We start from the raw sequence: 16,353 nt of genomic DNA, 5'->3' as shown, positions 1-16,353 counted from the left end.
GGAGAATTCAAAATTGAAATCGGAAGGCTTTTATGGGATCATTTGTTTTAATATGGTCTTTATGAGAAGTGCCCATTTCTGTAAATCATGTATTTCTTACTGGGTGCATTATGTTCATTTTTTATATTTACTTTTTTTCTGTCAAATTGTACAAATTTTAAATTATGATTTTATATTGATTTTAATTCAAAACATTGTGTGGAGTTTAAAAAACAAGAAAAATAATGATTTCTGATAAAACAATCAACAGTACTGTATTTGATTGTCATTACATTATTATAGATGGTTTGTGATCACACTGTTATTTTATTTGTGACATGTTCTTTCATGTGTGAAAGGGAATATTATTCCAAATACGCTTTATAAAACTAGAGCGTTCCTGTGAAAACTTTCGTAATCCAAAATGGCGTAAAGTGAAGACCCATTCACTACTATTGAAGACTATTTTTGAAAAGTGAAAACCCATTCAAATCTTTTCATAAAGCGAACACGACTTTCTTCGTAAAAGTGAATTTTCACAATTTGAGTATTGGAAAAGTGGGGCATACCTGTATCTCTTTGGTGATACCTGACCACTTTTCTTTGGCTTCCATTCACAAAAATTACAGGAAATATGAACTGCATTATTTAGTCAAAAATATACTGGCACTCTTCATCCACCAAACTTGTGCAATTTCCAGAAAGAGGCAGATTTTAAATAATTCTTTAATTATGGCATATATATTGGTCTAAACTGTTATTAATTTAAAACAACTGTAATGTGGAAGTTTAAATTCTGTAATTAGAATGAGAAGAAATAAGAAAAGGCCTTGCAGCAATATGTAAAGCAGTTTGTAATATCTTTTTGCAACGTGAAATACAAGTGGGCTGAATTTTGTCATAAATAATGTAAAAAGTCTAAACAATGAAGATCATACTGCTGCTACCAGGATTCTCAAATTTTCAATTAATTATAATGTTATTACTGTGCCTTGGTACATGTGACAATAAAGTTGAACTTGATTAACCACACAAATCAGAAAATTGCTGCCTGAAGGCTCCAGATCTTCAGTGCTGGCTGAAGTGTTAACCATGGTTACAGTGTGGAAAGTGCTGTGTTTAACTTGAAGGATTAGGAATTGCAAGAACCAAAATAACTTTGGCCTCCTCTATTCAAGAGGAACCACCATTTTAAGATGTGAGAGGTCTTACTTATTGCCATTCTTGATTTCTTTTATCTTTTAAATATCACTATAAATTTACCTTTCTTTTGCTTTTTTTCCCTATTTGATTTATGATTTGAATTCATGTGCTAAGTAACATATCATGGATTGGACTGTGAACTTGTTCATAATTATCATCAATAATTGGTAAGTGGTGGTGGTAGTGGCCACAGCCAAGTTATCACAGGCAAAACTCTCCCCACTATTGAGTACATCTAGAGGAACTCTGCCATCAGAGGGCAGCAGCCATCATCAAAGACCCACACCACCCAGCACAGCTGCTGCCATCAAGAAAGAGGTATAGGTGCCACAAGACTTGCACCATTAGGTTCTGGAACAGTTGCTACCTGTCTACCATCAGAGTCCTCAATGACAAACTCAATCAGAGACTCATTTAAGGACTCTTGTGCATTTTATTAATTTTCTTCTGTTCTCTCTATATTGCACAGTTTGTTTACATTTGTTGTCTGTTTACAGTTCTTTTTGTTTACATGTTTTATGCGGTGTACAGTTTTATTTTTTGCACTACCAATTAGTGGAAATTCTGCCATGCCTGCAGGAAAAAGGAATCTCAGGGTTGTATGTGAGGTTATGTATGTACTCTGACATTAAATCTGAAATCTGAAAAGTAATTGATAAAAAAAACTGTTAAATGATTTGTGCATATTCCAGATGCAGTATAGAGGTTCTTAATTTAGAGCAAATTTCAATATGAAACCTATGAGAAACTCACCTGGCAAATGTTACATATTCTAGCCTATTGTTTTTTTAATGGTACAAGAACCTCAGGTTCTTTTAAATTAAATGATATGTTTTTATAGCAGTTTTTTTACAGTAGGGATCCAGAACTACATTTTCAATATGGACATGATTGAGAGGGTTATGCTGTGTATAATTGAATGTTTTAACTTTTTTAAAATCTGTGTGATTATGTCAGCTTATCAGGTTGTTTACGAATCCTGGTGCTTCGTCTCAAAACAGGTGGCTCCTTTGCAACCTTGGGAACTGGTACAGGTCCTGGGTCAGTAGTGTGGGAAGGACTGACTTCTGGACCCACTCCAGAATCGCTAGCGTGAGGCAGTGGAGCCTCAGCATGGCCATCTGAAAGCTGACTATGGGTCACAGGCTGGGGGGATGAGTCCAACCTCTCAGGCTCACTCTGAGTAGGGGTGTGAGAAAGGGGTGAACCAGACAAGGCCAGATCTCTTAGGGGTACAGTGTCAGTACTCCCGTCTGGGAATTTAACACAAGCGTAGTTGGGGTTAGTATGCAGTAGCTGAACTGGTTGGACAAGGGGGTCTGTTTTACGTGCCTGAGCGTGGCTCTTCAGCAGCACGGTTCCAGGCTCAGATAAATGGCTGGCAAGTCCATCACAGTTCCTGATTTCCTAGGAAAGGCAAACCTACGTTCATGAGGTGTTTGATTTGTTGCAGTACACAATAAAGACCGAATAGAATGTAGTACCTCCTGCCACCGGGTAACAGGGTAACCATGTGTTTTTAATGCAAGATTAACAGTCTTCCAGACTGTAGCATTAGCCCTTTCAACCTGCTCATTGCCCTACGGGCAAACAGGACAGATTTTAGTCAGTTTCCTGACTTCTTCCAGAGAGTAAGGAAAGTTGTTAGCCCTTATGTAGTGGAAGAATCTCGTGACTCCTGGGTGGCACAGTCTGCTATGGATCTCTCTTTTAGCTCCTCCAGCTGAGCACCAGCAGCAGATCGTGACAATGCGTCAGAGGGATCATTTAACCTGCCCGGTCTGTTCTGGATCTCATAATTATAAGTTGAGAGTTCTATTCGCCAGCGTGCTATCTTATCGTTCTTGATTTTACTTTTGTGTTTAGTACTGAACATGTGGGCTATAGATTTCTGATCAGTGACAGGAGTAAATTTTCTGCCGGCTAGTAAGTGTCTCCAGTAGCGAACAGCTTCAATAATAGCCTGGGCTTCTTTTTCAATGGCTGGATATTTAAGTTCAGGTCTGCGTGCGGGAGAAGAATGCCACAGGTCTGCCCTTTTGATTAAGGGTTCCTGCCAAGACACAATCTGAGGCATCAGTTTCCACTTGGAATGGGACATCCTCGTCAATGGACGAGAGTGCAGCTTTGGCAATATCAGCTTTAATTCTCTCGAAAGCCTTCAAGGCCATTGGAGAGAGAGAGAGGAAAAGATATAGTGTCAAACAGAGGGCGTAAGCAACTAGAATTCGTAAACAACCTGATAGGCTGACATATTCATAAAACATCTCCAAGGGGAGTGTCGTTAACAGTAGAGATAATGCACAGCCAATGTTAATACAGCAAGGCTCGCCAGAGGGGAGACAGGCAGCTTGGCAGACATTCACCACACTATGATTAACAGAATATTCTGGAAACATTGAAGAGCCATTTTTAAAAAAAAAGTCTGGTGTAGATCATTCATCCTCACGAGTATTCTGTAATTCAGGAGTTCATCTGATCCTTTAGCACAAATTCACCTCGACACTTCATCTTTAAATTCAATTGGTTTCTAAATCTTAGGAATTTAAATTATTAGCCTATCAGTCAGCACAGAATCCAAACCACTCACTCTCTTTCAAACTTTTCACCATTTTCCGTCAGTATGCTTTGCAAGTAAAGTTTGTTATTTTACAACTGTGCTTGGAATTCTTTGTCTCCAAAAAGAAAATTGATGTAATTCCATACACAGGAAAACATTTCATGTGCCATCATTGTGGAATATTTTTCTCCGATTACAAATACAAATATTCGGATTAATGACATTGAATTTGAATCAATTATTTGCAATTGTTTGTCAAGGAATTTCCTGTTATTTCATCAGTGGGATAACCAGTTATGAAGTTTTGAATTATCATCTTATCAAATTGAAGTGACTTATATGTAACGGTTGGTACGTCATTGGATTAATCTGGCATTTAAAAGAAACAATTGTGATACATTTTTTGTGTTTGAGTTTAAATTTTTGGTCAAGAGGGCTGTATCTGCCTCAGGAAATTTTGCAAAATACCTAAAATCTATTTTTCAGATATTTACTATCAAGACTAGCTTTACTGTCCAACACTTGGCGAGGGGTCTGAATGTATTAATCTAGAGCAGCAGTGGCCAAAGTGCAACCCACGAGCCACATGCGGCTCTTTGACGTGGCTTGCGGAAATATATTGGCTGAGACAGGAATCGTACAAGCTGATGCTCACAGTGGTTGTCTTAGTGGGTGCGCAGACGCGTGATTGTGGCTGTGTTGCGGGTAGTAAAATTAGCGGAATTTTAGTGTGATCCAGGCTGCCCACCCTCCGGAGCTCCTGACGCCTTGACCGTGAAATCTCTCCTAGGTCCCCCAGCTGCCCGCCCATCTGAGTTCCTGAACTCGGACTTACTACCCAGCTGCCCTGCCATCCAAGCTGCTGACGTCTTGAATACGGACTTACCAATATAAACAAAATATTTATGTACTTTTTGATTACTGAAACTAATACAAATTATCAGTTTAAAAATTACATACATGATTAAATATTATTACACACATGCATTTCCTTATATAACCATTTTGTAACAAAATGTGCATGAAAGAGTAAAAAGGTGTATGTAATTTTTTTCATGTCTTGTGGCTCTCAAACAGCTGATGTATATCGTAAATGGCTCTTATGTTAAGCAAGTTTGGCTACCACTGATCTAGAGTGCCCCAGTGCTATATTTTCCTACCTTTTTAGAAGGTTGATTTTTAAGCACAAACAAAATGATTTATATTTGTTTTAAGTGTATGTTGAGAAAAATATAGTTGTTGGACCACCTTCTCCTTCCACTTGTGGAATTCAACTCAAACTGGTTGTGCAAGTGTCTGACCCATGGATTAAAATGAATAACATCTGGTGTGGTCTACCTTTATTTGGGTTTGAGAGATTATAATAGATGTAATGGCTGTCACTGGGATTTGCTCTTGCTTTCACATTCATTGTATGCAAACATTGACAAAACTGAATTGGAGCCAATGTGTAGTAAATGGTGTGAATTAAACAGTTCATCTGCAAGTGAATTGATCATCTGTTTTGGCAAAATGTAATGTGAGAATTATGCTAGCAGCTTGATTTTACTGAGTATCTGCATCAGCAAATTCTTAGAATGTAATTGGAGAGAGTGATGGATATTGTGAATTTGGGGTTCTGGAGTCAAATTTTTAATTGCTTTGATTTTCTATCTGAATCTGCCTGCTTCCATTAGGTGGCACTATTGATATTGTTCAGAGAAATGATCTTCCCAAGTAATTTGTAGAGATGAAAATGGTCAAAACTGACCATGGTTTATTGTTTTAAAATAATTATGAACCATTAAGTATAGTAGATATGCAAGGAACAGTATTAGTGATTACATGAACACTTTTGGATAAAAATTCACTGCTTTGAATGTGTAAACTACTTTTTTGACAAATCGGAGACTGTCCGCTGTCGGTTATAAAAAAGATAGTTGTGGCAGGGCCCCTTCTATCATTTAAGAGAAGGTTGTTTGTGTACATGGAGGGGGTTGGAGAGTTATGGGCGGAGAGCAGGAGGGTTGAGCTAGTGGAGTTCTGGTGAATCGGTGCGGACTCGAAGGGCCGACATGGCCTGTTTCCGCTCCGTAAATGGTTATATATGGTTTATATGACTCACACTAAGCATCAAAAGCAGAGTCTTTTCCACTTGTGTACAAGTCATGTTTATTCAACCTACCCCCACCTCAAACATCCAGCCTCTGAAATCCCCGCAACTCAACCTTATTTAGTGTAAACGCCCTGCCTGTGTGAATGGTCATTCCGTAAGTAAATATGCTAAGTTATTATGGGAAATTAATGTTATCTATGTGTAAAAAACCATATTTGATGAGCAGATGCCATCTACCAAAATAGGTGCCCAGTTTTGGAGGTTGCCGGTGTTCGGAATCCTGGATAAAAGGTTAGATACCTGTATCAAACAATGTACTCTTCAGGCTTGCACAACAGTACTGATCAGGCTTTATAAATGTATGGAGCAAAGCTGCTTCTGCTTCTGTTATATATTGGATACAATGATGACATTTTGAATTGGGGATTTTGAAATGAGTAGATAGTATTGATAAGAGTGTTTAAGCTATTTGTCTACATTTATAAGATTATGGAAATCCACCAAAACTAACTTGTTTTCTGCAATGCATTTGAAATTAGGTTGAGGTTGATGTTTTGCTCTATGTGTGGATTTGTTGACTTTGTTTTAACTGAAAATTTGAGGCATAACTGAGCTTTAACTTCATCCTATTTAATGCTTAATAGCAATCCTGACAGTCACCGTTTAATGGAAACTCATTTTCAATCCATATTATTATTGAATCAGCTCTTTTTTTTAACTTAATTGGTTTTTCAGGAACTCGCAATTCCAGTAATCCATTTAGCAGAAGCTGATCATACTTAGGATTGCATAAGATTTGTATGGAGAGGTGCTTACTACAGACTACCAAACGCCACAGTCTTTTGTGGTATAGTTAACTTTCAAAACTGTGTCAGATGATTGCTATTTTATTAATGTTATAAACCTGTGGAGTTAATTGAGTATAAATTGGATAGGCTTTTTCATTGGTTGATATTTTACTTAATATCCCAATGTTGTATCTTTACCATCCTACAGTACTTTTGTGTTAATTTGTGTTGTAAGTTAATATAGGTCTAACAGCTACTGCTTAAAAAATTGATCGTTGGTTAAAGCTATTTCATTTATGTCCAAAATGATGATGGCAGCTCTGCAGTTAGAAGGCATAAATGGGTTGAAACAATAGCATTACCAACTTGTACTGTATTGAAAGGATGACCTCAACTTGTACAAGTGAATTGCATATATATTTCTATGAATATTATGTTCTTTTTATTTGTACAAATGTCAATTGATGTAATTTCTTTTTGTGCTACTTGACATCATGCATTTCCTTAAGTCTACAATGTTTATGTTGGTCACCAGCAAGTTTGAGCATGTTTATTTTAAATATTATTTTATTGTTTAATACTCATATTAAAGCAGAACACATTGAGCATTATGTAAGGAATAATTGAAACCACAATTTTATTGATTGATTACTTGCATTAGACAGTGACTATCTGTAAAACCTGACACAATTTTGGGAAGAAGGTTTTAAGTGAAGTGAGTTCTGAATTTTCCAGTTAATGACCCAGAAACAAGATTTGGAAGTAAATGTTTTTTTATAATATTGTGAACTTTGATTGTAAGTCTACCTGTGGTATTGTCAGAGCACTTCAGAACGATTGAGATCTACTGTTGTGGCATTCCTGGAAACACATTTAGGAAATAATGCCCTGTGGAGGTAATATTAAATATGTTATTGCTTAGTTACAAAAAAAATGTTTTAAACTTCTATTCTGGATTCGCTAGAAATTGCCTCATTTTCTTTGTACTGGTGGCTTGCAGGTCGGCTGTTGAGGCATTGTGCCCCGGAGGGACAATGGTTTATTCTACATGTACGCTGTCTCGAGCAGAAAATGATGATGTTGTGGCCTCTCTCCTGAATTCTTGTGACAACATTCAGACTGTGGATTTAACAGACTTGGCTTGTTCCTTTTCTCATAGTTTCACATTTGCGGAAGACGTACAGTATGGACAGTTAATTGTGCCAGAAAAGGGTAAACCTTGGGGCCCGATGTATGTCAGCAAATTATGGAAAACACATTGACTTGAAATCAAAGTATAAACTAAAATGATGGGTATGTATTGACAATGATCATGGCGAGATTAAAAACTTTTTAAATGCCAAGGTTAACTTGCAGTAATTAAAATCTTTCTTCACACATGGAAAACTTGCATACAATTATAAAGTTCAATTAATAGCTTTCAACATTTAATTATATAATTGATTAGATGTGTAAATATTCAGGTAATCAGTACCTGAATATATATTGTACATGTGATAATGTCAAGGAAAGATGAAGATTTCTTTTGTAACCAAACTAAATTGACATTAATAAATTTCAAAAAAGGTGCCGTGCCATTTTCTGTTCCTTATGTCGTTCCAGTAATATTTTGGTGAAAATCATAATTTTATGAGATTACCGAAGTCATCATTTTCAGCAAGTGACATATCAAGTAGTGTAAAGACCGGTTTAAATTGCCAAAGCCCAGTAGTCTACATCACAGGGTATGTAAGGAATTGGTCTGAGAAGTAGTGGATCCACTGGTTGTTATTTTTCAATATTGTTTTGAATTTGGAACAGTTCTGACAATTTGGAAGAAAGCTAATGTTCTCCCATGTTTTAAAAACTGGAGGAAAAGATGAAAGAGTATCATATTAAATAGTAGAACACTTGGAAAGAGTGACATGATTGGGGAAAATGTCAGCATAAATTTGTGAAAGGGAACTTGTGGTTGATAAATCTACAGGAAAAAGTTTGAGATGCAACTAGAGGAATAAATGGAAAATAACCAGTAGATTTGGTTTATTTGGATTTTAATAAAGGTTTCAATAAGGTTTGACAGAAGGAGATTAGCCTGTAGAATTAAAACATACGAGATTGGAGTTACGATGCCGAAATGACTGGTTGACCCAACAAGGAACATAGCCCTAATAAATGCATAGTTTTCTCAGTAGAATGCAGTGACAAGAATAATATTCAAGATGTGTATCAATGACTTGGATGAGGGAATTAAAAGTATGACATTAAACTGAGTAGTAAGATGGGGAGAAGCTCCAGTTTGATTTGGGCAGCTTGAGGGAGTGGGCAAATAGCTGGCATTTGTGGTATAATGTGGTTATCCACTTTGGCATAACTGGAAAATTGTGATCTGAATGCTGAAAGATTGGGAAAGGAAGTAGTTCAAGAAGACTTGGATCACTATGTTTCCTAGCTCGTGAAAGTAAGCATTTAGATGCAGCAGGCAATAAAGGCAACATATTTGTATGCTAGCCTCCAATAATATGAGGATTCGAGTATCTAGGTATTGAACAATGCCTTGGTTTTGGAGGGGGAAAAGTACCTTCAGTTTTGAGCTCCTTATCTGAAGAAGGATGTTATTGCTGTGGAAGAGGTTCACCAGTGGTCCACCAGACAGACATTCCTGTGATGACAGCGCCAGTGCATGTAATTTATTCTTACATGCTTGAGAGGGGAACAAACAAAACTATTACAGGACCAGACTGGTATGATGCAGGATGGATGTTCCTGATGATGGGACCAGGAACTGAGAAATTTCTTCTCCTGAAGGGTACGAACCTGTGAAGTTCTCCATCAAAAAAAGGTAATGTAAAGGAAGTAATGAAATATTCAAGAAGGAGTTGGGTCATTTTTCTCAGAGCTTGAGGATCAATGAATATGGGGGAAAAACTGAATGACACCCATGATTATATTGAGTGGTAGAGCAAGGTTAAAATGTCAAATCGCCAGCTCCTTCAACAGTATACTGTGAGGTTCAAGCTCGGCATCTGAGGACCACAGAGATGGCTTCAGTTGGAGGAGTTGCAAAATGGCACCAGAGCATGGCGACTCTTTGAATGGCACGCAAAAGAAAGCTTTTTTTTTACTGTATCTCGGTGCATGTGAGAATAATAGTAAATCTAAATCTTCACTGGTGTCACAGGAGCAAGACTCTTTTAGTTTTTATGTACATGAAAATCAGGTTAAAGCAAAATCTGAATAATACACGCATTAATATCTTCTGTCTAAAGTTGACATCTTCAGTAACAGAGAATTAGAATAAGGAAGAATAGAATACATGACTGGGGTCATTGAACTTTTACTGGCATGGGCCTTCAATTAAATGGAAGGGATGGATGGTGTTCAGACCCACTTATTGCCTCCTTCATCCAGCATGATAAATGATCTTTAAAACTATGTCCTGTGGACATCTGAAGAAAGAAGTGGTCTTTGGTCACTGATGCTGGACATGTGCAAATGCCTACTATTGGCTCCTTACCCTTTCATGTGATTTTTTTTCCATCAATAATAAAACACAAGAGTATATTTTAGCTAATTCATACACATTGTTGCCAATAACCAAAAAGAAACTTCTCTATTCCAATCTTTTTACCTCTCAACTTGCAGGCTGCTTTGTTATTTATTGCCTCCCAACAGCTCATAGATCTTTGTGCTGAAATTATTTAAAATCTAGTGGAAAATCTTTACAAGTTTGCGAACCATTGCATTCCAGTAGAATGATCAGTTTCCTGCTCCTTTGCCCTTTCAACACTTAGGTGTTTTAAAGGTCTGTATACTGTAACAACCTCCTCCTCCTCACTTCATGCCAGCTACATCCATAATGCAGAAAAATCCCATTTTTTTAATTTTTAAAATGTACCTTTTAAAATGATTTTCAAGTTTATTTACAGCACCGTAGAAGCTGATTCTGGCTATATAAACATGTGCCACCCAATTACACCCAAATTAACCTACAACCCTGTACACTTTGGATCCACACAAGTAAAATATCAGCTCATGGAAATTATGGAGCAATTTGTCAACTAGAGGAGCTTCCTTTCTGGATATAATTAGGTTTGAAGATTCTGAAATACGATGCTGATTGAGGTGGAATGCAGAGATGATTCTGGCTTTAAATCATTGAGGTATGTCTGAAGCTGTAATGTGTTAATTACCCTAATGGCCAATACCTAGTAATATTGAAAAATCACCAGGAATCTCAATGTAGATCATGTAATTCAACTCCAAGCTTCTAATTTTTCTGGAACAAAATAAATAATCATTTAAGTAAATTCCTCTGTTAATTCTCAGTTTGGATATCGCTGATGTGACGCAGTATTGCTACCAATAAAAAGCATTAACCAATGTATATTTTTAAAAAAAGTTTCTTCCAAAATTGGAACAGCACCATGTTTTATCAGATCTCTTCCACTTTTTGAGATCTGATAAAAGCTTCTTTTATTTTGCCATTTGTATTAAGAGTACCTCAATCTGATTAGATCTGTATGTAAGATAGGATAATGATTCAATAAATCAGGCTGACCTTTTCATCTGTAACCTTTGTTGAGTGATTTAATAAACACACCAAAATGCTGGAGGAACTCAGCCGGTCTTTCAGCATCTATAGGAGACAAAGATGTGTTGCCGACATTTCGGGCCTGAGCCTTTACTGATTTAATAGTTAAAGTTAGATAAAAGGAAAACAATACCAGCAAGAGTCTGGGTCAAAGTTTTAAACAATCCATTCATCAGCACATGTAAAAGGAAAATACATGTTCAGTAAGAATAAGCCTCATTCGAAATAACATGCTACGTCATTTTTTTCCTGATCTCTTCAATGATGAGTTGAATTATTTCACACAAAATTAATATTTTTATTCTGTGCTTTGCATTGTTTAAAAACAACTGCATCTGGCTTCAGTTGGCAATATTGCTAGTGACCTGGCACATCCCTTTTCCCAGCAATTTCCGTGTTTTAGATGCTGGTAGGAAGCTCGTGTGATTGGTCATCCACATTAAATATAGTTATTTGCCTTGGCTCATTTTCATTTTGAAGTTTAAAAAGCAAATGGAATAAAATAATGAGAATAGCTTAATTGGAATTTGCAATCAGTAACATAGCAAAGGTGGTCACCTCCTCTTACAGCCCAGGTTCTGAAAGAATTAACTGCAATGATGACAAATACTTTAGTGATTCCCTGGATTCTGAAACCATTCCAGCAGATTAGAAGACAGCAAGTGTAACACTACCATGTTAAAGAGCGTAGCGAGGACAGTGGAATATAGATCAGAAAGGAATAAGAAATCTGGTAAATAATAATATGATTAGGTAGAGTTCTCATGAACTTTTAAGTGAAAACCATAGTTTTTTTTTAGAACCAGCAAGTGATGGTTTAGAAAAGAGGGTAACCAGAAATTACTGCTAAAAGTGAGCCTTTTTTCCCCTTTCTACCAAATGCTGGAGGAACTCAGCCAGTCTTTCAGCGTCTACAGGAGACAGAGATACATTGCAGATGTTGCGGGCCTGAGCCCTTCCTCAAGGAATAAGCAGAATGAACAAAAAACAGGAAATCTCAGAATACAGACAGTGCTGGGCTGGGGGAGGGGTCTCAACCAACAAAAGGTGTTAATTAGATAGGATAAGGGGAGAGGAGACAGGGAAAAGGGAGAGAGAGACAGCTGGTGGAAGGCAACTGGTGAAGAAGTGGTGGTGGGCGGGGTTAATGAAAGCCAGAGAAGTTGATATTAATGCCAACTGGTTGGAGAGTGCCCAGTCAGAAGGTGTTAGACAATACAGAGCTTAAATCTTGCTCCAGAGAGCACTGTTCTGTGGAGGACAAGTTTGAATTCTGAGTTTGCCATCCAGTAGGATATGTGAACAGAGTGATTGTTGTTGGACACTACCTTATCATTGAATAGGTTTTGAATTCCACTAAAATAAATCTTAGGTTCAACCCATTTGTTGCATATCTTGTTATGGCTGTGGAGTTAGCCATTCTTGTGGGCTATCACATAGTTAAATTATTTTTGGTAGTAAATCACCACTGCTTCATATAATTCTCCAAGGGAAGTCTGTGCAGATACACAAGAACTTTTAAAAAGCTTGCATGTCTTCTATATATCTGTACTTGCATGTTTGTGTCTGTAAAATACAATTTTTCCATTGGACCTCTGAACTCCACTATTATTCTTGTACTTTCACTGTGCTTTTGTAACACATTCTTGCTTCACAGCTTGCCAGCAGAGACCTGGGTTTATTGCCAATGCTTTTCCAATGGTGCACCCATTCTGCACTGTAAGTTTAGCCAATGGGCTCCATTATTTTTCTTGTAGCCATGATTTTGCATTTTTTTTAAGCCAGCTAGTTCAGGGAAGACGTCTGCCATCACTGTGCAACCTGGATGCTCTCTCATTCCCTTGACCTCGTGATGTCCTATTAACTTGTAGCTTCCCTTTGAAATGGATCAGTAAACCACTCCGTTCAAAAGGCAGTCAGAAATGGCCGATGACTTCCATGTCCAGTGAAAACCCATTTACAGGGGAGGGGTGCTATCATCTGATGGGGGAAAATATGCACTCTTCTGGGAATTGTGTGTTGATAGATGGCCCTGTAATGATCCACAATTAAGACATGAATATCTTGAGCATTCTCCATGGTCAAAATGCTGCACAACGAAAAAATTCTCCACCAAATGATGACGATTGAGAACTGAATTATTTCCCCAATATTTACTGTTATGAAAATTATTTCTCCTAACACCTTTTTTCTTTAAGAGACTATATCAATGTCACGTTGCTGTATTTAGATCCAACTCCGGGACAAGTCACCACTTCACAGATTTTATTTTCTTAAAATAGCGCTGCATTCTTCCGTTATTTACATACTCCTTTTCTTCTGCAGATAGTCTCTAACTTCTCATTCTAACCTGTGCTGATGGCATAAGCTAATGCATCATGTTTCTTTACAAGCACTATAAAAGCTGCTATTTGTCTATTGTAATTTTGATCCATTTGTGCTCAACTATATTGTTCATTTGCTACTAAATCAGAGGCTCCTTTCAGTGAAGAATGGACACTATTTTATTATACTGCTCTCTCTTAAAACCTCTCAATACCTTTAAGAGAGATGCAGCAGGTGACCAGCAGAATTCCTGGCAATATTATGATACAACAGCAGTGTTGTAAATCAAGAAGTCCTCTCAATTGTGACAGCAGGAGATCATCTGGAATTGTCATCTAAACCCTGTTTTCAGGAACTTCTATCCAATTAGACCCATTGCAAACATCGAAGAGTGCCATTCAGTCTGTTGTGCCTCCACTGTGTCTTTAAAAAAAAAGATGCCTCATAAACCCCTCCTTATACCCCATAAGACTCCAAATTATTCAGCCCTACTTACCTATTTTGTGATAGTTCCCGTTGCATTTGAATCCTGCACTGTCTGTAAGGAGTTTGTATGTTCTCCCCATGTCTGTGTGGGTTTCCTCTAGGGGCTCCAGTTTCCTCCCACCGATTAAAATGTATCAGGGGTGTAGGTTAATTGGGTGTAAGTTGGGCAGCACGGACTCATGGGCCGAAATGGTCTGTTACCGTGCTGCATGTCTAATTTTTTTTAAATTAAAAATGGATTCAGCTAGTGATTCTGATGGTGGATTAGAATGCATCCCATCAGATCAGGAGGTTTATTAGCATGTCTAAACTTCCTTCTCTTTGTGTGCTATCCATTATCTATTTTTCCTCCTCCTATGCAGCAACGTGAACTCCATGGTGTTTTAAGATAGCAACAAGTAATTATTCAGTTCCCCAGTCTCTGCTGACAGAAGTCTTTCTTGTGTGTGTCCAGCTGGTCTTTAATAATTTATTTATTTTGATCTTTCAGAAGGATTTTGGCTTCCCTTGTAGGGGTCTAGCTGATCTTTTATCATAGTTTTTCATGTATTCTTTTGGAGATGTTATTCCAGGTTAGTTAAGGGGGGGAACTAGTTTACTTAAGATGTAGCATCTCAAGATTTTCAAGGTTCCTTTATTGTCATGTAACATTACACAAAATTGCCTTTTGACTGCAATAAGGCAGACAGTGGCTATTACTGTCACCCGCCACCCCTTACAGTGCGAGAGAAAGATAAGCAAAAATGAGTCCCTTCAGAGTCACTGAGTGTCCGTGGATTTACCTCCAGCGCTTCTGCAGCCGCACAAACTCCTGTTTGATCCACCGGCCACCCGAGCTCCCCATCCAAACCTACAATACAATCAAGAAGCCTTCAGTGCTCAAGGTCATTCAGGAGCATTTCTTGCTCTCATCACCCTCGAGTCCCAGCTCCGATACCTGGTTCCCATGAGCCAGTCTCCGGCAGCCATGTGTGTTCCCCGACCGCAAAGTGCCCTCAGCTAGTGTGGGTCCCTCACCTGCTCAGCCTCTCACTGGCCTGCCGCCATGGTCACCATCCTTCCCAATGGAGGGTGTCCTCCCCTTTTCTGATGCCCGCTGCTCCTCCGGAGTCTGCTACCCCTCGTGGCTGTTTACGAGCATGGGTGCCACCATTATGGGCACAGACCTTATGTTTTCTGGATTTTAGTTTAAAAAAACGCCGATGGCTCTGATAAGCTGTTCAACACCTGTACGGAGCAGCCTACATTAGGACAGGGAGGTTGAACCCTTTGGAGCAGAGCTGTTTCTCCGCTTCTGGCTGCTTCAAAAGGCATTTGATAAGAAGCTACACAAACTTTTTTTTAAAAGTTGTGAACTTTTATGATCAAATGCCACATTTTAACTTCAGTAGAAGAAAGAGACCAGGAATAAATGTGAAATTTTGAAGTTACATTCTTACTATTTGAGTGCCTTAATAATATATACAGTATTAACTCTAGTAAAGCATAGTTTGAGAGCAGGGACTCTTTTTGCTGTGCTTGTACTTAATATTTTGAATGTTAATTTGACCTGATGAAAAATGTATCCGAATACTGGGAGTAGATAACACTCATTTAGCTAAGTGGGATCCACTTGTACTTGAAGATGCTATAGCAAAGTCTGATAATTACTGAAGTTTGAAGTTGACTGGCAAGCAGCATTTCCTGTGAATTAATGACAGCATCTAAAATAATGTGGCAAGGTGTTGAGAATATGTGAGAGCAGCTTATCACCATGAAGTCTTCTCTTGCATCATCCACGGTCAATTTAATTACTGTTCGAAATATTTGAATGGAGATCTTTATGGAAAGAACTGAATGAATGTATTACGAGCTTCTGTTTTAGTAAAAAGGGATTATCACTGAAAGGGATAGTATAGACAGGAGGGACTGAATGGTCACAGTTAGCATTTCACACAAGTACAACACAAGTCACAGCCCAGGGATAATTCAATTCATTGGAAGAACTGAGGGAAGGCTTGTCACCGTCTGTTCCAGAATTTGATAAATTTGCCAAGACATTGTGATTTTGCAAAGGGGAGACTGATGCTGATGGCTGGAGGGAAAATAGCTTTTTGAAGCAGCTCTTGTGCCAGCCATTTTTGTGGAATTCCGAGCAAACCATGGTCTGTGAATGACTGGGCTTTTCGGTGGATTGACCTGTACCAGGAGAATTCTTTTAATTATGACTAATAGTGGAGGTCACTTAAGGAGGACTGCTTCATTTTTAAGTGTGACTAGCAGTGAAGTTACTGGGAGAGACCGGTGCCAAGGTCTTGAAGCTTCGTAGAGGCTGCCCAGTTTGAGTCTTGCCTACAAAAGGACC

General features: G+C 38.1%; 1 protein-coding gene across 1 annotated transcript in view; it reads left to right on the top strand.

The window, feature by feature from the left end:
• Positions 1 to 8,202, top strand: part of nsun3 (NOP2/Sun RNA methyltransferase 3) — a 34,648-nt gene extending 26,446 nt beyond the window's left edge. The window contains exon 6 of the mRNA XM_069889449.1: positions 7,626 to 8,202. Within this exon, the coding sequence (XP_069745550.1) occupies positions 7,626 to 7,887 (262 nt within the window). The 3' untranslated portion in view covers positions 7,888 to 8,202. The remainder of the gene's footprint in view (positions 1 to 7,625) is intronic.
• Positions 8,203 to 16,353: the final 8,151 nt, after the last annotated feature.

Source organism: Narcine bancroftii, chromosome 7 (genome assembly GCF_036971445.1).
Source record: "Narcine bancroftii isolate sNarBan1 chromosome 7, sNarBan1.hap1, whole genome shotgun sequence".
NCBI lineage: Eukaryota > Metazoa > Chordata > Chondrichthyes > Torpediniformes > Narcinidae > Narcine > Narcine bancroftii.
Note: the sequence above shows the minus strand (reverse complement) of the source record. Positions and strands in the feature narration are given on the sequence as shown.